This window comes from Scyliorhinus canicula, chromosome 19 (assembly GCF_902713615.1).
Source record: "Scyliorhinus canicula chromosome 19, sScyCan1.1, whole genome shotgun sequence".
In the NCBI taxonomy this organism is placed as follows: Eukaryota; Metazoa; Chordata; class Chondrichthyes; order Carcharhiniformes; family Scyliorhinidae; genus Scyliorhinus; species Scyliorhinus canicula.
Genome location: NC_052164.1, coordinates 50,192,740 through 50,216,756, shown reverse-complemented (window position 1 = coordinate 50,216,756; position 24,017 = coordinate 50,192,740). Strand labels below are relative to the sequence as shown.

At 45.8% G+C, this 24,017-nt stretch overlaps 1 protein-coding gene across 1 annotated transcript in view; it reads right to left on the bottom strand.

Annotated features, from left to right (window-relative positions):
- Positions 1–24,017, bottom strand: part of ace (angiotensin I converting enzyme (peptidyl-dipeptidase A) 1) — a 223,005-nt gene that overhangs the window by 23,639 nt on the left and 175,349 nt on the right. Inside the window, exons 15-20 of the mRNA XM_038778735.1 lie at positions 17,736–17,823; positions 13,111–13,254; positions 11,296–11,487; positions 8,255–8,352; positions 4,558–4,727; positions 171–394 (exon numbers count right to left, since the gene is read on the bottom strand). Coding sequence (XP_038634663.1) covers positions 171–394; positions 4,558–4,727; positions 8,255–8,352; positions 11,296–11,487; positions 13,111–13,254; positions 17,736–17,823 — 916 coding nt within the window. The remainder of the gene's footprint in view (positions 1–170; positions 395–4,557; positions 4,728–8,254; positions 8,353–11,295; positions 11,488–13,110; positions 13,255–17,735; positions 17,824–24,017) is intronic.

The following is a 24,017-nucleotide window of genomic DNA, read 5'->3' as shown; positions in this document are numbered from 1 at the left end:
TGCGGGGTGCTGCAGGAAACCCCACCATCTGAAAAAATTCCTGCTTTCTGAATTCAAGCCACCAGCCTCTGGAATTTACTCAGATCTGCATGTGCACACCTTCTGGGTGATGGCTAATAATCTTGCCCATTTGACCTCAAAAACGTTCGACAGTAAGAGCCTACAATTACCTTTGTTATCTTCCACCTTGTTGAGGAGTCCGATGGTATGGAGATGTTTGGGAGTGGCTACTGACAGAGCCATAACATCTCCGATGGCCTCGTGGAAACCAGGGTTAGCGCCGTCTCTGAATGTGATGTGTAGGTCTTTGTACTGAAGGAAATACTGGACGTGACCCATTTCATGATGAGCTGTTACCAGGTCTTCCATGTTCACTACCGTGCACTGCTTAATCCTGACAAAAGAACAAAAAATGGTAACAGTGTTTTGGAATACTCTCCACTTGGCTGGATGAGTGCAGCTCCAACAACACTCGACAAACTGGACACTGTCCAGGACAAAGCTGCTCACTTGATTGACATCTCTGCGACCATGTCCACATGCACTCCCTCCACGACTAATGCACAGTGGCATCAGTGTGTATCATCCACAGTATACACAGCAGCAACTCAGCAAGACTCCTTTGACAGCACCTGCCAAACCTGCGACCACTACCTCCCAGAAGGACAAAAGCACAGGTACCTGGGAACACCACCACCTCCAAGTTCCCCTCCAAGTATACCAGAGACCCGGAGTAATGATTTGGGGACCCGGGTTCGAATCTCGCCACTGCAGATGGTGAAATTTAAATTCAATAAAAATCTAGAATTAAAAGTCTAATGATTTAAGGATGAGATTTCTAAATTCTTGGAAGAGCAGGGTCGGATTAGAACAAGTCAACATGGATTTAGTAAGGGGAGGTCGTGCCTGACGAACCTGTTAGAATTCTTTGAGGAGGTGACAAGTAGGTTAGACCAGGGAAACCCAGTGGATGTGGTCTATATGGATTTCCAAAAGGCCTTTGATAAGGTGCCACACAGGAGGCTGCTGAGTAAGGTGAGGGCCCATGGTGTTCGAGGTGAGCTACTGGCATGGGTTGAGGATTGGCTGTCTGACAGAAGGCAGAGAGTTGGGATAAAAGGTTCTTTTTCGGAATGGCAGCCGGTGACCAGCGGTGTCCCACAGGGTTCAGTGTTGGGGCCGCAGCTGTTCACCATATATATTAATGATCTGGATGAAGGGACTGGGGGCATTCTAGCAAAGTTTGCCGATGATACGAAGTTAGGTGGTCAGGCAGGTAGTGCTGAGGAAGTGGGGAGGCTGCAGAAGGATCTAGACAGTTTGGGAGAGTGGTGCAGGAAATGGCTGATGCAATTCAACGTGAGAAAATGTGAGGTCTTGCACTTTGGAAAAAAGAATCCAAGCATAGACTACTTTCTAAACGGTGAGAAAATTCATAATGCCAAAGTACAAAGGGATCTGGGAGTGCTAGTCGAGGATTCCCTAAAGGTAAACATGCAGGTTGAATCTGTGATTAAGAAAGCGAATGCAATGTTGTCATTTATCTCAAGAGGGTTGGAATATAAAAGCAGCGATGTGCTACTGAGCCTTTATAAGGCTCTGGTTAGGCCGCATTTGGAGTTCTGTGTCCAGTTTTGGGCCCCACATCTCAGGAAGGACATACTGGCACTGGAGCGTGTCCAGCGGAGATTCACACGGATGATCCCTGGAATGGCGGGTCTAACATATGATGAACGGCTGAGGATCCTGGGATTGTATTCATTGGAGTTTAGAAGGTTAAAGGGAGATCTAATAGAAACTTACAAGATAATACATGGCTTAGAAAGGGTGGACGCAAAGAAACTGTTTCCGTTAGGCGAGGAGACGAGGACCCGTGGGCACAGCCTTAGAATTAGAGGGGGTAAATTCAGAACAGAAATGCGGAGACATTTCTTCAGCCAGAGAGTGGTGGGCCTGTGGAATTCATTGCCGCGGAGTGCAGTGGAGGCCGGGACGCCAAATGGCTTCAAGGCAGAGATAGATAAATTCTTGATGTCGCGAGGAATTAAGGGCTACGGGGAGAATGCTGGTAGTTGGAGTTGAAATGCCCATCAGCCATGATTGAATGGTGGAGTGGACTCGATGGGCCGAATGGCCTTACTTCCACTCCTATGTCTTATGGTCTTATGGTCTTATGATCACCATGAGTCAATTGTCGTGAAATCCCATCTGGTTCACTACTCCCCTGGAGGGAAGGAAATCTGCCATCCTTACCTGGTCTGGCCACATGTGACTCCAGACCCACAGCAATCTGGTTGACTCTTAGCTGCATCTTCAAGGGCAATTAGGGATGTGCAATAAATGCTGGTATAGCCTGTGATGCGCACATCCCACGAACGAAAAAAAAAAACCACATTTTGGAGTAACACACTCAAGCAGCTGCCAGGCCAAATGCTGAGCTGATTTTTATAAACCAGTCATCAGCCAGTAGCCAATGAACATGGCACAATCAATCGCTCTGTGCTTACATGGCATGGTGGACCCCAATTTGGCCAGTGAAACACACAGCTTTGAGAAAGGGATCAAAACAAGGGGATTTTCTGCTAGCAATTCCATTGCTGCTTTCGAGTGCAAAATGGAGGGTCTGGTGGGGAGGTGCACGCTGACACGGGCAGAACATGCAAACTCCACACAGACAGTCACCAAGGCTGGAATTGAACCCGGGTCCCTTGCGCTGCGCCACCCTTCTGCCCTGAGGAGTGTTATAGCAAAAGGCAGCAATCTGAACCATCAGGCCTGTGCTATCTTCATCCACGTCTTTACAAATTTGACTTCCCCCATTGTTTCTGGGTGTGCATTTTTTGATGTATTTTTCACAAGCAGTTACTGTCAGATCTGTGGAGATAACCCTCCCCTGGACAATGTAATAAAACAGCTGCTAATTTCAGCCAGTCGTCCCTTAAACCTGCTCTCGCCCACTGAGAAGATCCTTAGACTTTCCGCAAAACAAAACCTTTCTCATTATTTGCCCCTTTCTCTCCGATCAGAACCCTCTGGCCAGGAGGTCAGGGGTTCAAAACGCACTCCAGAGACTTGAGCACAGAAACCAGAGTGGCCCTGAGGGGCTGCACTGTCGGATGCACCATCTTTCTGGCTTCACCAACCTTTTGGTGGGGTGTGGGGGGGGGGGGGGGGGGGGGGGGTGCAGTACGGAACACTTCAAAGGGGGATGTGGGGGGGGGGTTTAGAATTATAGGATCATAGAATTTACAGTGCAGAAGGAGGCCATTCGGCCCATCAAGTCCACACCCGGCCCTTGGAAAGAGCGCCTAATGGGTTGAAGAGGTCCGAAAGAGTTGCCCAAAATAAGCTATGCCCTTTTGACACTGTGTATAAAATACTTTACTTACATCCTGCTTTCTTCACTTCGTTGATGCTGTGTATACTGCTCCCTCTCGAAGCTTTGCATTTCTCCCCAACACACAAACACACATGTGCACCCCTCTCACGACAGGCATACGCTGAAGCCCCTCTTCTTATAACCCTCCCTCCCGCTCCCCATTTAATGAACAGACCATGTCCTGACCGGAGACTTGCTGATCTCCTCTCTCAGCTTTCCCATACAGCTCCTGTCGGGTTTGCCAGTCCCCCACATTGAGACGTTCCGGATCTCCTCCCCACCTTCTCCGGGCATTCCGGGATCCTAGACTCCAGACACGCTCCCCAACCTACTTGCCGAACAATTTTTGAGTGTTCACTATGAGCCACACCATTCCAGCTCTGTGTTCGCCCGACTGCATCTTGTGCCCGGCTCTGGGCTACACATGTCTCCCCAGTCACTGTTCAAAGGAATCCAGGACACATGCCATCCCTGGGGAGCCCATGCACAGGAAGTGGGACAGTGAAACAAATTATGGGGCGATCCCATTAAACCCAGGATGGTTGGTCAACCTGCATCTTTCAGATGAGCAATTGACTTGAGACCCTCTCTGTCAGAGGGACATAGAAAGATCCCACAACACTACTCAGAGAGCGAGAGAGTTCTCCCTGGTGGCCCTTGACAATATTCATTCATCATGGGTGGCACGGTGGCACAGTGTTTAGCATTGCTGCCTTACAGCGCCAGGGAACCAGGTTCAATCCCGGCTTTGGGTGACTGTGTGGAGTTTGCACTTTCTCTCTGTGTCTGCGTGGGTTTCCTACGGTCCAAAGGCTCCTACAGTCCAAACATGTGCAGGTTAGGTGCTTTGGCGATGAGAAAATTGCCCCTTAGTGTCCAGGGATGTGCAGGTTAGGTTATGGGGTTATGGGATAGGGCGGGAAAGTGTGCCTTGCTGGAGAGCTCTTTCAGAGGGTTGATGCAGACTCGATAGGTCGAATGGCCTCCTGCACTGTAGGGATTCTACGATTCGATGCAACATCAGTAAAACAGATGAGCGGGTCATTATCACATTGCTGTTTGTGGGGCTTGACTGTACACAAAATGGCTGCGGTACTTTTATGGTACATTCAAAAGAACCTCATAAGCTGTGAGTCTCTGATGCCTTTCCTCAATATCCTGCTGCCCTGGACACGAACCTAAAGTCTTTCCTGTTGAAAAAGTCCCAGGCGGAAGCATGGCAAACAACTTCACGGCCTTTTGGCTTCTCAAGCATCGACTTCTTCCAAAATTCATCGGGCATGGGGATGAGACCGAGTGATGTGAAGAAATGGTCCGATTCGTTAAACATCCTTCTCGGAGTCCAATTCTGTTTAGGAGAGAGATTGCATTAAATGCAGTGGAATAAGTTGAACCAAATAGGAGCAGTGAGACCCTTTCCATGCCCTCCTCCTGTTGCTGTCCATTCTCTACTCAGCACCACAACACACAAGATTCTTGAATGTACGGAGCAAATGGGTGAACTATTACGAGGTGTAGTAAAGAACGCTATAATAGTACAGTACAGGTATAAGTGAGGGGCATGAATGGGCCAGATTAGGATATCATAGCAAGAGTTAGATTGAGCGTGGAGTTAGGTTAGCATATCAATCTGTAGCAGTTAGCTGGGATCTCACTGTGCAGCGGTTAGATTGGGTTCTCACAGAGAAACGGTTAGATTGGGATCTCATTGTGAAGTGGTGAGATTGAGATCTCACCGTGCAGTAGTTTCATTAGGATCACAATGTGTAATGGATAAATTGTAACCTCACTGTGTAGCAGTTACATTGGGATCTCACTGTGAAGTGGTGAGATTAGGATCCCACTGTTTAGTGGTTAGATTGGGATATCACTGTGTAATAGATACATTGAGATCTCACTGTGCGAGTTTATATTGGGATCTCACTGTGTGGGTTTATATTGGGATCTCACTGTGTGGGTTTATATTGGGATCTCACTGTGTGGTTTAGATTGGGATCTCACTGTGTGGGTTTATATTGGGATCTCACTGTGTGGGTTTATATTGGGATCTCACTGTGTGGGTTTAGATTGGGATCTCACTGTGTGGGTTTACATTGGGATCTCACTGTGTGGGTTTACATTGCGATCTCACTGTGTGGGTTTATATTGGGATCTCACTGTGTGGGTTTATATTGGGATCTCACTGTGTGGGTTTATATTGGGATCTCACTGTGTGGGTTTACATTGGGATCTCACTGTGTGGGTTTATATTAGGATCTCACTGTGTGGGTTTATACTGGGATCTCACTGTGTGGGTTTAGATTGGGATCTCACTGTGTGGGTTTACATTGCGATCTCACTGTGTGGGTTTACATTGGGACCTCACTGTGTGGGTTTACATTGGGATCCCACTGTGTGGGTTTAGATTGGGATCTCACTGTGTGGGTTTACATTGGGATCTCACTGTGTGGGTTTACATTGGGATCTCACTGTGTGGGTTTACATTGGGATCTCACTGTGTGGGTTTATATTGGGATCTCACTGTGTGGGTTTATATTGGGATCTCACTGTGTGGGTTTACATTGGGATCTCACTGTGTGGGTTTATATTGGGATCTCACTGTGTGGGTTTATATTGGGATCTCACTGTGTGGGTTTATATTGGGATCTCACTGTGCGGGTTTATATTGGGATCTCACTGTGTGGGTTTATATTGGGATCTCACTGTGTGGGTTTATATTGGGATCTCACTGTGTGGGTTTACATTGGGATCTCACTGTGTGGGTTTATATTGGGATCTCACTGTGTGGGTTTATATTGGGACCTCACTGTGTGGGTTTATATTGGGATCTCACTGTGTGGGTTTACATTGGGATCTCACTGTGTGGGTTTACATTGGGATCTCACTGTGTGGGTTTATATTGGGATCTCACTGTGTGGGTTTATATTGGGATCTCACTGTGTGGGTTTATATTGGGATCTCACTGTGTGGGTTTATATTGGGATCTCACTGTGTGGGTTTACATTGGGATCTCACTGTGTGGGTTTATATTGGGATCTCACTGTGTGGGTTTAGATTAGGATCTCACTGTGTGGGTTTACATTGGGATCTCACTGTGTGGGTTTATATTGGGATCTCACTGTGTGGGTTTATATTGGGATCTCACTGTGCAGGTTTATATTGGGATCTCACGGTGTGGGTTTAGATTGGGATCTCACTGTGTGGGTTTACATTGGGATCTCACTGTGTGGGTTCATATTGGGACCTCACTGTGTGGGTTTATATTGGGATCTCACTGTGTGGGTTTACATTGGGATCTCACTGTGTGGGTTTACATTGGGATCTCACTGTGTGGGTTTATATTGGGATCTCACTGTGCGGGTTTATATTGGGACCTCACTGTGCAGGTTTATATTGGGATCTCACTGTGTGGGTTTATATTGGGATCTCACTGTGTGGGTTTAGATTGGGATCTCACTGTGTGAGTTTATATTGGGATCTCACTGTGTGGGTTTATATTGGGATCTCACTGTGTGGGTTTATATTGGGATCTCACTGTGTGGGTTTATATTGGGATCTCACTGTGTGGGTTTATATTGGGATCTCACTGTGCGGGTTTATACTGGGATCTCACTGTGTGGGTTTACATTGGGATCTCACTGTGTGGGTTTAGATTGGGATCTCACTGTGTGGGTTTATATTGGGATCTCACTGTGTGGGTTTACATTGGGATCTCACTGTGTGGGTTTACATTGGGATCTCACTGTGTGGGTTTATATTGGGATCTCACTGTGCGGGTTTATATTGGGACCTCACTGTGCGGGTTTATATTGGGATCTCACTGTGTGGGTTTATATTGGGATCTCACTGTGTGGGTTTAGATTGGGATCTCACTGTGTGGGTTTACATTGGGATCTCACTGTGCGGGTTTATATTGGGATCTCACTGTGTGGGTTTACATTGGGATCTCACTGTGTGGGTTTACATTGGGATCTCACTGTGCGGGTTTATATTGGGATCTCACTGTGCGGGTTTATACTGGGATCTCATTGTGTGGGTTTATATTGGGATCTCACTGTGCGGGTTTAGATTGGGATCTCTGCAGGTTTCGATTTGGATTTGATGGTGCAGGTTTAGTTTTGGATCCTGTTGTTACTTTCTGGTTCTTGGCCGGATGCATTAAAGATCATCTCGTTCTTGACTCGTTAAATGTTCATTGTTCAACAATAACGTGGGTTAGATAAACATGAGAAAAATATCAAAAACTACTTGAAGTGTTAGGCAGGTTGGTTCGACGTTGACTGCAACTGGATGCAGGGAAGTCAGAAACAAACGTCTGACACAGAAGATGATCCAACACTGTTTTATTTAACTATGGACTGCTGTACATGTTCAGCTGTGGGTTGACACTCTACTAATCCACTGCATGGTGATAGTGCTCACTAGCTTGTGCATTCTGACTGTCTCAGTAGCTGGGTCCTGAGAGCGGGAGTCTTAATGCCCTGTGGGCTTAATAGTAGTGGTGTCCTGTCTGGTGATTGGTTGTTCTGTGTTGTGTGTTCATTGGTCATCCTGTGTGTCAATCATTGCCTGTCTGCATCTCATTATATATGAGTGGAAATTATGACACTACTTACTACAACAAATTATCTACGAGCTACTACAAATATGACTATCCACTATGACGACTATCTCCAGACTCCCTGAGTTAACAGTGTCAAGTGGTTGTTCTCTACTGCCGCAAGTTGGTTGGAGATTGTATACATTACTATTAACATGATTGCTTATGCACATCGTCACACTCATGGTGGAGTGTTTAGTTTTGGATTGAATAGTTAGAGTGGAAGGGCGCCGGAAGTGCTCGGTGGCATGAGAAATATCCTCTCAGAGACTAACCTGAGCAACCATTTGAGGTGTAGCATCAACATGGCTGGCACTGGGATAAGGCATGACCAGTTTGTAGATATTGTTCCATGATTGGGCCCACATATTTCCTGGCACAGAAGAAAAATAATGTTAATCAGATGCAGAGTGTACAAATGCTAACCATTATTTGATAACTTGTTAGTGCATTGTTTTGACATCTGTTGAAACTTATGTTTATGATGGTATTAACTCAGAACATCTACATTTGCAGCCATAGAATCATTCACATATTTGTTCCCTTCTCCTTCACTCAGTTGATCATGCTCTTGCCTCTGAGTCAGTCGTGGCAAGTCCACTCCGGAGACTCGAGTACTAAATCCCGGTTGATTTGTGCTGCACTGTTGGAGATGCTGGCCTAGGGATGATTTATTAAACACTGTTGGCACAATAATATTTGCAATTCCAGGGCCAGGGATGACCGCATATGCTCCCTGCTGCACACTGTCCCCAATAGAGATGGTAGCCCTGCATAGAACTTCACATGCAGTCGGCAGCAAATGCAGTCTTTATTAAAAGAGGAAATGCTGGAAATGTATTAAATTCTGTCTGTCCTCTCAGGTGGACGTAAAAAAACATTATTTGAAGTATTACAGTATTTAGAAGAAGAGAAATGGGAGTTTTCCCCAGCGTCTTGGCCAATATTTACCCCCCCCCCCTTGCCAATTTCACTAAAACAGATGATTTCATTACCATATTGCTGGTTCTGGAAGCATGACGCACACAGATTTACTGCGTTTCTTACATTAGTGGTTTTACTTGTAAGAAAACTATTACAGGATGTGACTAATGTTGTGCCACAGGGATCAGTGCTGTGGCCTCAACTTTTTACAATTTATATAAATGACTTGGAAGAAGGAATTGAAGGAATGGTTACTACATTCGCTGACAACACAAAGATAGGGAGAAAAATAAATTGCACGAGGACATAAGGAGGTTACAAAGAGACACAGATAGGTTAAGTGAGTGGGAAAAGATCTCGCAAATGAGTGTAATGTGGACAAATGTGATATTGTCGATTTCGGCAGGAAGAATAAAAAGAAGCTTGTGATCTAAATGGTTGCAGAGGTCTGAGATGCAGAGGGATCTGGGTGTCCTTGTGCATGAATCACTAAAGGAAAAGGCAGTGTGCAGGTTCGGTAAGTAATTAGGAAAATTAATGGAATATTATCATATATTCTGAGGGGAATTGATGGAGATTATACTTCAGTTGTATTGGTGAGAGCACATCTGGAATATTGTGGACAGTATTGATCTCCTTTTTAAGCAAATATTTAAATGTGTTAGAAGCAGTTCAGAGAAAGTTAACTTGATTAATCCCAGGATTGGATGAGTTGTCTTATGAGGAAAAATTGGAGAGGTTAGGGTTACACCCACTGGAGTTTAGATGAGTAAGATTGAAACCTTTAAGACCCTGAGGGTGGATGTGGAAAGGATGTTTCTTCTTGTTGGAGAATCCAAAACCAGGATACACTGTTCAAAAATTAAGAGGTTGCTCCTTTAAGACAGAGATGAGGAGAATTATTTTCTCCCAGAAGGTTGTGAGTCTCTGGAACTTTCTTCCTCAAAGGACAGTGGAAGCAGGGTCCTTGAATATTTTAAGACGGATTCTTGATAAACAAGGGGGTAATAGGTTACTGGGGGTAGGCAGGAATGTACTGATGATTGAGCAATGTTCAACACCATTCGCGACTCCACAGAAAATGAAGTCCATGTCCAAACGCAGAACAATCTGGACGATATCCAGGCTTGGGCAAACAAGTGGCAAATAACATTTGTACCACACAAGTGCCAGGCAAATACCATCTCTAACAAGAGAGGATCTAACCATTGGCCGATCTTGGATGTGGAAAGTTCCAGCAAGCGGAGTCCCTCGCCAAACAAAACAGTGCTATGTGCAGCCTTTGCCACGCGTTCCCTGTTCAGACCCCTTACTACACCTTATACATTCCTCATGTTCACTTTCCTGCCTATTCCCCGTAACCTTTGATTCCCTTACTGTTCAAGAATCTATCTATCTCAGCCTTAAATATACACAAGGACTCTGCCCCCTCAGCTAAGACTCACAATCTTCTCAGAGCAGAAATTCCTCCTCACCTCAGTCTAAAATTAGCACCCCTTTATTCTGAGACTATTCCCTTTGGTCCTAGACTCTCCCATGAGGGGAAACATTCATAGACAATTTAGAGAACATACAGTGCAGGAGGAGGCTATTCGGCCCATCAGGTCTGCACTGACCCACTTAAGCCCTCACTTGCACCCTATCCCCGTAACCCAATAACCCCTCCTAACCTTTTTGGTCACTAAAGGCAATTTAGCATGGCCAATCCACCTAACCTGCACGTCTTTGGGCTCTGGGAGGAAACCGGAGCACCCGGAGAAAACCCACACACACACGGGAAGAATGTGCAAACTCCTCACAGACAATGACCCAGCGGGGAATTGAACCTGGGACCCTGGCGCTGTGAGGCCACAGTGCTATTCACTTGTGCTACTGTGCTGCCCCTAAATTCCCTCGGCATTTACCCTGACAAGTCCCTTAAGAATCCTATATGTTTCAATGAGATCACCTCTCATTCTTCAAAATTCCAATGAGCAGAGTCCCAATCTGTTTAACCTTTGCTCTGGGCTGGTTTAGCACAGGGCTAAATCGCTAGCTTTTAAAGCAGACCTAGGCAGGCCAGCAGCACGGTTCAATTCCCGTACCAGCCTCCCGAAACGGTGCCGGAATGTGGCGACTAGGGGCTTTTCACAGTAACTTCATTTGAAGCCTACTTGTGACAATAAGCGATTTTCATTTCATTTAATTTCATAAGACAATCCCTCCATATCGGGGATGATCCTACTGAACTCTCTCTGAACTGCCTTGAATGAAATAATATCTTTCCCTAGTTAAGGGGACCAAAGGTGCTCCCAGTGCTCCAGATATGTTCTCACGAGTACCTTGTGCATTTGCAGCAAGATTTCCCTACTCTTATACTCCAACCCCCTTGAAATAAGGGCTAAATACTTACCCAAGAGGTGGGCTGGGATTGGACCCTTCAGGTGAACATACTTGTTTCCATATTTCTTGTGCAGTGCTCTCCTGACGTAAGCGTGTAGGTTCAGGTATAGGGGCTTGAGCTGGTTGTAAATATTCTCCAGATCTGCTTCAAATGTTTTGGATTCATAAAGGGACCTCCAGAAAGCTCCTGTATCAGCGTGACCTGAAATAGAAAGGGAAATAAAATGGAAAGTGTGTCATTCCATGTGAACACATTCTTGTTCATCCTTTGACAGATTAGGAGAATAATACAGGCACATTGAATGAGATGGAATGGGTCATGTAATAGGGTTTAGGATACTGAGCCTTATACCTTTGTCAAATCAAATTAAACTGCTACATACATTAGGTATATGGAACTCTCCTTGTTAAGTCCTAATAATAGTAATAATAATTGTTTATTGTCACAGGTAGGCTTCATGAAGTTACTATGAAAAGTCCCTAGTCGCCACATTCTGGCGCCTGTTCGGGGAGGCCGATACGGGAATTGAATCCGCGCTGTTGCCTTGTTCTGTATTACAAGCCAGCTATTTAGCCCACTGTGCTAAACCACCCCCGGACTTAGCAGTCACATTCAGAGGTCAGAGGATGACTGGTACGAGAAACAGAAACATTAAAAATTATTCTTCTGAAAGACATTGTTGGATTCACTGGGCGCGTTTCGACTAATTGGGAACAAAGTGCCATAGTGAGCATGTTTAGCCACATGTTTCCAGGTGCTCGCTATTCAACATGACTCACATTGTGCATGGGCCTCAGCGGGGAACACACGGCAGAGGCCGCACATTGCCCTGTTCTGTACAGTGGGGAGATCCGCTCGCCGGAACTCCCCAGTGTGACGAGTGATTGGAAAATGGTGTCCTGATCTCTGAGGCCCACCAAAGCGACCCCCGACCCCTTCCAGCCCGAATGCACTGTCCTTGTATCCTCCCCAACACCAATGCAGGGCACCCCGGCCCAATTGCACACACGCACAAAATGCCAACTTGCCACCTTGGCAGTACCAAACTGGCACCCAGGTAACACTTCCAGGATGCCAGACTGGCACTGCCAAGGTGCCAGGTTGACACTGGCAGGGTACCCAGGTGGCACTAGCGGCACCAGGGCACCACCCTCTGATCCTCTGGGAGACCCCCACAAGTGCCGTTCTGTCTGGTCCCAGTTTGTGGAGACGAGTACCAAATGGCACACACCCGAGGCTTCCGAGGTGAAAGAGGATGAATCCTAAAGCCTCAGGTATCTCAGGAATCTACATATTAGAGTAAGACTAGCTGTCTCGCTCTAATATGCAGATTTGCCAAGAAGTGATCCTGCTCACAATGGGCGGGATTTACATCGCAACGATTCGCGAGATCGCATTGGATCTCGCGAGGTGCTGCGAGTCAGATAGATCCAGGGAATGGGGTCTCTCAACTGTCATAGGCCACACTGCGCCACGGTGAGATGCTTTTCGGGCGCAGCGTGGCCGTTAGATCTCACCCACTGTGTATCCAACCTGTCCTGGGAGTGTTTGATGGGGGCAGTGTAGAAGGATCTTTACGGTGTATCTAACCCCGTGCTGTACCTGCCCTCCGAGTGTTAACATTCAAAATTTAGGACTAATATTATGCATTGTGTAATAAATTTATTTTAATTAAAAAAATTAGACAGTCTGTATGAGCTCTTGGTGATTGTGGTGAACGATATAGGGAGAAGATAGATTCTGCAGTGTTCCGGAAAGTCAATTTGCACATCGGCTGCTGGTGTGACTAAAATCCAGGGCCCCTTCCACCCCAATAGGCCTCACCATTCAGTTTCGCTGCCTTGTTGCTTAACTTCACATATCTCTTGTAGTCGGTCCTCATTTTCTTTCCTGATGCATCTCTCCACCCTTTCCAAGCAAACAGCAGCTCGTTGTAATCGTTTGAAGTTGCCATGATCTCCGTTAGATCTGTGGATGATTGATAGATCAGACAGTGTAACAGCTAAAATTGCAAAGCCCTGCTCCCAGTAATTAACAGCACCTTGCTGGGCGTCTGCACCAAATCCCACTAAGCATCACACCAGACAGGCAGCTCAGTGTTTTCAAACCCTTGCAAAAGAAAATCATATTTATTCAAGTGATTCAGTATAATCACGAAAGGATGGTTTGTGAGTTTGTGTGTAATGCATGGTTTTGTGCGTATCCTTCTCATGTTCGGGTTGTGTGTCCATATATATTTGTGCATATAAAGTGTGGAGTATCTGCTGCATATTATTGTCGAGAGGAAATTGGGAAAATTCACTAGCTTACATCAGCAAGGGTTAGAGCGTATAGTGAAGGAGAAAGGTTCAACATTGCAACTATAGGGTAGCACGGTAGCCTTGTGGATAGCACAATTGCTTCACAGCTCCAGGGTCCCAGGTTCGATTCCGGCTTGGGTCACTGTCTGTGTGGAGTCTGCACATCCTCCCCGTGTGTGCGTGGGTTTCCTCCGGGTGCTCCGGTTTCCTCCCACAGTCCAAAGATGTGCAGGTTAGGTGGATTGGCCATGATAAATTGCCCTTAGTGTCCAAAATTTCCCTTAGTGTTGGGTAGCGTTACTGGGTTATGGGGATAAGGTGGAGGTGTTGACCTTGGGTCGGGTGCTCTTTCCAAGAGCTGGTGCAGACTCGATGGGCTGAATGGCCTCCTTCTGCACTGCAAATTCTATTCTATAATACAAGAGAAAATTAGGGAGCTTAAAATCTTGAGAAAATTAAGGTCGTTAATAGTGCAAGATTGTCTCTTGGGTTGATAAATTGTGGAGGCACAGAATGGGGATTATCACTGGAGGAATATGCCGGAAGATTGGAGGAAATGCTTTCCTGCAGAAGACACTTTGAACAAAGCAGACTTTACCACAGGCATCTATTGAAAGGGAGACCATCATTGTGGATGGGAGAGAATGGGGGTTGAGCCGTGGCACAATCTGCAGTGTGGTGTTGTGGTAGTCACCACTGTTGTATTGTGTATACTGCATACAAGGATATTACGGTAAAGACCCTGTACTACATGTACGGGGGTAGATCTTTGCCTGCTGGCTCCGCCCAGTAGGCGGAGTATAAATGTGTGGGCTATCCGAGCTGCAGCCATTTTGGCAGCAGCTACGTGAGGCTCCACATCTCTGCATAATAAAGCCTCGATTACTCTCTCCTCTCGTCTCATCGTAATTGATAGTGCATCAGGTGTAATGTGTTATATTGGATATTGCGTTAATATGCTAATCATTTATTGTGTACATCAGAGGACAGGCTAGACAGTTGGTTCATGATGCAGCGCAGGTTCAATTTCCGTCCCGGCTGAGGTTTTCCTTCTCAACATTGCCCCTTGCCTGAGATGTGGGGACCCTCAGGTTAAATCATTACCAGTCAGGTCTCCTCCTCAAAAGGAGAAAGCAGCCTATGTTCATCTGGGACTATGGCAACTGACTTAAAAAATGACATCAGAGGAAGTGATGCAACATCACATGATTTGCTTTCACGCGTAGCCCTCTGGGAGATGTAAGCCAGAGAAGTTCGATGTTTTTACCAATAAAACTCTTGTTTCATACATTTCTGCAGACTCATTAGTATTTTGTATTTAGTCTAACAATAGGAGGAATATTGTGGGTGCAGTGCAGGAAGTGTTTCAATCCCCATACAGCAAGCTGAATGCAATGCTACACCCATCCGGGGGAACTCAGCAGCAATGCTGTTCAGGAAGCAGGAGCTATCTGCCCAGGTGCCATCCAGCAGCACTCGCCCCCACAAGCAGTTATGGAATAGGCGACAAGAACACCGTGGCATCAACACTCTCGCTTTGGACTTTGTAGGAATGAGGTGTTCATAGTACAGAAGACAGAGGTCAGCGAGTGATGCTTTCATTAGAATGACGGCCATGGAGGCGGATGTACTGAGAATGATATGAGTGGCGGTACGACAGGAGGTTAGCGAGGGGGAGGAGGGTGTCCGTCCGAGACTGGGTGAAAGTGTGTCACCTGTTTTAATGTTCCGCTATCCGTAAAGAGTTAGGAACTAATTGGTATGATAAGGTACACCTGGGGTGTCACATTTTATTGCAGCACTCCAGTCATGCGTTGAGTAAAAACGTATCAGTTTCCCAGTTATACAGAGAGCAACAAGAAATACACCCAATGAAGCTCCAGTATTTTGAATTTAACATGAGTTTATGTGGTACTCTGGGAATCAAAAGACATTTATGTGGCAGTAGGTGTCTGTGAGTAAGACTCACACATTTGAACAGATTTTATGTTGAATGAGATTGAAAAATCAACCCGAATCCTTGTCAGCTAGGAGAGAGAAAAACAGAGTGGGTTGTGCAAAAGCAAAATGGCCTCCACGGCAATGGACGCACAGCTCCAGCTGAATGTATTGAGGAGCCTAATGATCATATAGAGGCATTTGCGAAGTTCAGACCGACAATCAGTGGTGCTTTAAAAGCCACTTGTGAAGGGGAAAGGGTCAGCTACATCCTTCGTTTTGTGGGAAAAATAACTCGATCTGTTCAACAGCTGGGAGATGTGCCAGGTCGAGAGTAAATTCAGCATAAATCGGCAGCCAAAGTCAAACAGCGTATCCACCAACGTGAAATTCAAAGGCAGGAACTAAGTGAGCATGTTGGCAATTTCATAATGAGTTCGAGAAACCGAACAACTTTATGCCAGGAACAAGCTAAATCAGAGGGACACACAAAAGGAACGACGTTAACTGCATGTTGTACATCACTGAAGTAGATGTCCTGGGATAGATAAGAAATACAAGGGACACAAAGGAGCAATTGACATAGCTGATGATATCCAGATCGATGGTGTCAATGAAAAAGATCATGACTACCGTCTACATGAAGCCATGGAGAGGACATGAAGCGAACCATGGAGAGTCAGTATGAATCTTCAGAAGAGTAACATTGACTCAAAACATTCGCTCTGTTCCTCTCTCCACAGATACTGCCAAACCTGCTGTGCTTATCCAGCATTTTCTGCTTCCATTTCAGATTTCCGGCATTTTCAGGATTTTGCTCTTATTTGAAAAAAGAAGGAAAGCAAGGATAAAGTTAAAAGCAGACACATGCATGGTGAAGGTGACAGAATGCCAGTTCTTTGGACTGGTGCACACACCTGATGGAGTCAAGCTAAGCCCAAAGTAAATCGTAGCTGTCTCTGAGATGGAAGCATAAAGGGACATGAAAGAGATGAGAAGTTACTTTGATTCAGTGCAATAAAAAAATAAGTTTATTATCTAAATGTTGAGAGATTGCAGAGCTCTGAGTTGCAGAGGGATCTGGATGCAATAGAGTATGAATCGCAAATGGGAAGAATGCGGGCACAACAATAATTAGGAAAGCTAATAGGCTGTTATCATTTATTGTGAATGGAATTGAACGTAAAAGTAGGGAGATTAAGGTTCAGTTATACAGGATACTGGTGAGACCACATCTCGAGTACGATGTACAGTATTGGTTTCCTTACTTAAGGAGTTCAGAGAAGGTTCAGCAGACTAATACCAGGAATGGGTGGGTTGTTTTTTTGGGGAAAGTTTGCACAGGCTGGGTTTATATCCGCGGGAGTCTAGACGAGTAAGGAGCGACTTGATCGAATCCTTTTAAGATCCTGGGGGGGCATTGACAGAGTGGATGTAGAGAAGATTCTCTTGTTGGAGAATCGAGAACTAGGGGGATCACTGTTTAAAAACAAGCTCCTTTGAGACTGAGATGAGGAGAACTTTTTTCTCACAGAGGGTTGTGAGTTGCTTGAGGTCTCTTCATCAAAGGACAATGGGGCAGCACGGTGGCGCAGTGGTTAGCATTGCTGCCTCACGGCGCCGAGGTCCCAGTTTCGATCCCGGCTCTGGGTCACTGTCTGTGTGGAGTTTGCACATTCTCCCCGTGTTTGCGTGAGTTTCGCCCCCACAGCCTAAAGATGTGTAGGGTAGTGGATTGGCCACGCTAAATTGCCCCTTAATTGGAAAAAATGAATTGGGTACTCTAAATTTAGAAAACAAAATCAAAGGACAGTGGAAGCAGAGTATTTGCATGTTTTCAATGCAGAGTAGATAGATAAATAAAGGGTGGTGAAAGATTATCAGGGTAGGCAGGAGGTTACAGTCAGATCAACCATGCTCTTATTGAATAGCAGAACAGGCTTGAGGCAGCGAGTGGTCGAGTGGCCTACTCCTGTCCTTAACTCGCATGTCATACCTCACATATCAGAACACAGAACAAACATACGAGAGCAGATGAGCGAGGATGGGAAGATCTGTTCGCCAAAACATTACGCAGTCAGTCACTTGTGCAGAACATTGTACATTTTCACAGTAGTGTGTGAAGGATATTGCATAACCTCTTCCAAATGAATGGTGCATTTTGGAACATAAAAAGTGGATGAAGATATTCCATTCTGGCCCATGACTTACCCGGCTCCAGAGGGTGACAAGTCTTATCAGTGCGACACACTTTTGCAATACTGTAGGTAGTTTCCATACCAGACACGACATTGTTGTACTAGAAAGAAACATATCAGAACGTTAAAATGAACTCATTCAGATACAAAAGGGCGGGATTCTCTGACCCTGTGCCAGGTTGGAGAATCGCCGGGGGGGGGCTGCGCGAGTTACGCCATGCCGCCCCGACATGATTCTCCGCAGAGCAGAATTGGCACCATTGGGGCCGGCGTGATCGGCGCGGCGCCGGTTGGGAGCCGCGTAGATTCTCCGGCCCTAATGGCCAAGCGGGCGTAAAAAAAAACGAGTGCTGCTGACACCGTGCTGACCTACTCTGAGCCGACGGGACCGTGGCGTTGAAGGGTCGGGTGATGGCCTGTTGGGGGGGGAGGGGGCCTGACCCCGGAGGGGGCCTCCGATGTGGCCTGGCCCATGATCGGGACCCACCGATCAGCGGGCCAGCCTCTCTGTGTCCTGGCCTCCTTTATTCCGCACTGGCCCCTGTACTCCTGTTCCATGTTGGATCGGGGCCGGCGCGGTCAAGGGTGACACCACACCTGCGCGGAAATCACGCTGGTTGGGCTGTGCATGCGCGGGTTCGTGCCAGACCCACTGCACATGCGCGCATCTCCCGGCGCCCATTCCACGGCTGAATCAGCAGCTGGAGTGGCGTGAACCACTCCAGCGCCCTGCTGGCCCCATGTAGGGGCCAGAATTGTTGATCCTGGGAAACACGACGGCATTTCCGACGGCGTCAACACTTAGACTCAGGATCAGAGAATCCCGCCCAATAAATTTAAAAGCTTGAAATTGCAAACCCGCAGCAACAAAATGAGTTACAGATCAGAAAATAATTCACCCTCAAAATACTCTGGAACACAATCAGTAATTCACCTGGACTACCATACGGTACAATCAGTAATTCACCCGGAATACCATAACAGTACAATCAGTAATTCACCCTGAATACCATACAGTACAATCCGAAATTCAACCGGAATACCATACAGTACAATCAGTAATTCACCCTGAATACTGGACAGTACAATCAGTAATTCACCCTGAATACCATACAGTACAATCAGTAATTCATGCTGAATACTGAACAGTACAATCAGTAATTCACTCTGAATACTGAACAGTACAATCAGTAATTCACCCTGAATACTGAACAGTACAATCAGTAATTCACACTGAATACCATACAGTACAATCAGTAATTCACTCTGAATACTGTACAGTACAATCAGTAATTCACTCTGAATACTGAACAGTACAATCAGTAATTCACGCTGAATACTGAACAGTACAATCAGTAATTCACTCTGAATACTGAACAGTACAATCAGTAATTCACCCTGAATACGGTACATTACAATCAGTAATTCACCCTGAATACCATACAGTACAATCAGTAATTCACCCTGAATACCATACAGTACAATCAGTAATTCACCCTGAATACTGTACAGTACAATCAGTAATTCACTCTGAATACTGTACAGTACAATCAGTAATTCACTCTGAATACTGAACAGTACAATCAGTAATTCACTCTGAATACGGTACAGTACAATCAGTAATTCACTCTGAATACTGAACAGTACAATCAGTAATTCACTCTGAATACTGAACAGTACAATCAGTAATTCACTCTGAATACTGAACAGTACAATCAGTAATTCACTCTGAATACTGAACAGTACAATCAGTAATTCACTCTGAATACTGAACAGTACAATCAGTAATTCACTCTGAATACTGAACAGTACAATCAGTAATTCACCCTGAATACGGTACATTACAATCAGTAATTCACCCTGAATACCATACAGTACAATCAGTAATTCACCCTGAATACGGTACATTACAATCAGTAATTCACCCTGAATACTGTACAGTACAATAAGTAATTCACCCTGAATACTGAACAGTACAATCAGTAATTCACCCTGAATCCCATACAGTACAATCAGTAATTCACCCTGAATCCCGTACAGTACAATCACTAATTCACTCTGAATACTGAACAGTACAATCAGTAATTCACTCTGAATCCCGTACAGTACAATCAGTAATTCATCCTGAATACGGTACATTACAATCAGTAATTCACCCTGAATACTGTACAGTACAATCAGTAATTCACCCTGAATATTGAACAGTACAATCAGTAATTCACCCTGAATCCCATACAGTACAATCAGTAATTCACTCTGAATCCTGAACACAACATATGGATCTTTCAGGTTTGATGTGCTGGGGGAGGTCTATCTTGCAGCCTCAGAGTGTTCCCGGAGAGCCACCTTCATTTTAATTTTCAGTAGGCCCATCTTCATTCTTTAATAGTGGGTCAGTGATGTTGGCCAGCTGTTCAGCATGGCACCCGGATAGGATAGCGGGCTACATGCCATCCAGGTGCATCGACCATGGGATACGTTGCAAAATCCCCAGGTGCATAATTAATGAGGTAGGGATGGATGTTAGGGCGTGTTTTCCCATCGGCGGGAAACACTCCCATGTTCCTGCCCCTGCCTCAGGAGGTAGTCCTCGGATGGGTGAATTCCACCCATTATCTGATCATGGTCACAATGCCCGTGGTCCTTGTTGTGCACAGACTAGTTGCAGGGCTTCTTCCTTTTCCCTCAGCTGTGGCCTCCTTCCCCTGCTCGATAACCCTGTTCCCCTCATTGCTCGGTGCCCGCCTCAGTGCTCGTTGTAGGTCCCTGCTCGCCTTCTTTGGCTGTTGTGGACCTTTGAATAGGAAGAACAACATGTTACAAGAGCACAAAACCTTCATTTGTCACTTCACCATAGTTTTAACTTCACATTAAGCGTAAAATATGGAAAAGGCAATTTGCTCTGAGCAGCGCATGTCAATGCTCACCCACAGCACAAACGTCTTCACCAGTCTAACCGGCTTCCCTCATTTGCAGTCCACACGTGGTTATAGAACATAGAACGATACAGCGCAGTACAGGCCCTTCGGCCCACGATGTTGCACCGACATGGGAAGTCAAAAACTAAAGGCCATCTAACCTACACTATGCCATTATCATCCATATGCTTATCCAATAAACTTTTAAATGCCCTCAATGTTGGCGAGTTCACTACTGTTGCAGGTAGGGCATTCCACGGCCTCACCACTCTTTGCGTAAAAAACCTACCTCTGACGTCTGTCCTATATCTATTACCCCTCAATTTAAGGCTATGTCCCCTCGTGCTAGCCACCTCCATCCGCGGGAGAAGGCTCTCACTGTCCACCCTATCTAACCCTCTGATCATTTTGTATGTCTCTATTAAGTCACCTCTTAACCTTCTTCTCTCTAACGAAAACAACCTCAAGTCCATCAGCCTTTCCTCATAAGATTTCCCCTCCATACCAGGCAACATCCTGGTAAATCTCCTCTGCACCCGTTCCAAAGCTTCCACGTCCTTCCTATAATGAGGCGACCAGAACTGTACGCAATACTCCAAATGCGGCCGTACCAGAGTTTTGTACAGCTGCAACATGACCTCATGGCTCTGGAACTCAATCCCTCTACCAATAAAGGCCAACACACCATAGGCCTTCTTCACAACCCTATCAACCTGGGTGGCAACTTTCAGGGATCTATGTACATGGACACCGAGATCCCTCTGCTCATCCACACTGCTAAGAATTTTACCATTAGCCAAATATTCCGCATTCCTGTTATTCTTTCCAAAGTGAATCACCTCACACTTCTCTACATTAAACTCCATTTGCCACCTCTCAGCCCAGCTCTGCAGCTTATCTATGTCCCTCTGTAACCTGCAACATCCTTCCACACTGTCTACAACTCCACCGACTTTAGTGTCGTCTGCAAATTTACTCACCCAACCTTCTGTGCCCTCCTCTAGGTCATTTATAAAAATGACAAACATCAACGGCCCCAGAACAGATCCTTGTGGTACGCCACTCGTAACTGAACTCCATTCTGAACATTTGCCATCAACCACCACCCTCTGTCTTCTTTCAACTAGCCAATTTCTGATCCACATCTCTAAATCACCCTCAATCCCCAGCCTCCGTATTTTCTGCAATAGACGACCATGGGGAACCTTATCAAACGCTTTACTGAAATCCATATACACCACATCAACTGCTCTACCCTCGTCTACCTGTTCAGTCACCTTCTCAAAGAACTCGATAAGGTTTGTGAGGCATGACCTACCCGTCACAAAACCATGCTGACTATCCCTAATCATATTATTCCTATCTAGATGATTATAAATCGTATCTCTTATAATCCTCTCCAAGATTTTACCCACAACAGACGTGAGGCTCACCGGCCTATAGTTACCGGGGTTATCTCTACTCCCCTTCTTGAACAAAGGGACCACATTTGCTATCCTCCAGTCCTCTGGCACTATTCCTGTAGCCAATGATGACATAAAAATCAAAGCCAAAGGCTCAGCAATCTCTTCCCTGGCTTCCCAGAGAATCCTAGGATAAATCCCATCAGGCCCCGGGGACTTATCTATTTTCACCTTGTCCAGAATTGCCAACACTTCTTCCCTACGCACCTCAATGCCATCTATTCTAATAGCCTGGGTCTCAGCATTCTCCTCCACAACATGATCTTTTTCCTGAGTGAATACTGACGAAAAGTATTCATTTAGTATCTCGCTTATATCCTCAGCCTCCACACACAACTTCCCACCACTGTCCTTGACTGGCCCTACTCTTACCCTAGTCATTCTTTTATTCCTGACATACCTATAGAAAGCTTTTGGGTTTTCCTTGATCCTACCTGCCAAAGACTTCTCATGTCCCCTCCTTGCTCATCTTAGCTTTCTCTTTAGATCCTTCCTCGCTTCCTTGTAACTATCAAGCGCCCCAACTGAAACTTCACGCCTCATCTTCACATAGGCCTCCTTCTTCCTCTTAACAAGAGATTCCACTTCTTTGGTAAACCACGGTTCCCTCGCTCGACCCCTTCCTCCCTTCCTGACTGGTACGTACTTATCAAGAACATGCAATAGCTGTTCCTTGAACAAGCTCCACATATCCAGTGTGCCCAACCCTTGCAGCCTACTTCTCCAACCTACACATCCTAAGTCATGTCTAATGGCATCATAATTGCCCTTCCCCCAGCTATAACTCTTGCCCTGCGGGGTATACTTATCCCTTTCCATCACTAACGTAAAGGTCACCGAATTGTGGTCACTGTTTCCAAAGTGCTCACCTACCTCCAGATCTAACACCTGGCCTGGTTCATTACCCAAAACCAAATCCAATGTGGCCTCGCCTCTTGTTGGCCTGTCAACATATTGTGTCAGGAAACCCTCCTGCACATGTTGTAAACATGCACTGACAAAAGTGGGGTAACTAGATATAGACACTCTGTGAACAAAATCCAATGGGAAATGAGGAGATTTGTTTTCAATCTGACAAGTTATTCCGATGTGGAATTGACTTCGTTAAGGGCATTGGAAGCTGATCAAAGGCTAACTTTCAACAGCGAGTTGAAAGAGCAGATGAATGCGTGGCTGAAGAGCTGGTTTGCACCTAAAGTGGAATGGACCAACATCCTTGTGGGGAGATCTGTTGGTGGGGGGGGGGGAATTTAAACTAATTTGGCAGGGAGACGGGATACAGTGTAGATGTACAGTGGGTGGTGATGCACAGCCAAATATAGAAGAAAAAACAAGTCAGTCTGGAAGTCAGAGCGAAGATAGGCGTAGAGTACCTACAAAACCATAGAATACGTATGGTGCAGAAGAAGGCTATTCGGCCCATTGAGTCTGCACCAAACATCTGAAAGAGCACTCTACCCAGACCCCACTGCCCCGTAACCTAACTTGTACATCCCTGGATACTAAGAGGCAATTTAGCATGGCCAATCCACCTAACCTGCACATCTTTGGGTTGTAGGAGGAAACCAGAGTACCAGGAGGAAACCTATGCGGACACGGGAAGAATGTGCAACCTCCACACAGAGTCACTCAAGGCTGAAATTGAACTTTGGTCCCTGGTGCTGTGAGGCAGCAGTGCTAACCACTTTGCCATCGTGCCCCAAAACACATGGTGATATGGCAATGCTGAATAGCATTTATTTTAATGCAAGGAGTCTTATGGGTACGGCAGATAAACTAGAGTGTTGATTAACACCTGGGAGTATGGTATTGTTGCAATCACAGAGACATCGTTGATGGAAGGGCAGGACTGGCAGCTCAATATTCTAGGGTATAGAATCTTCAGGTGAAATGGGACATTGATTCAGGCATCAA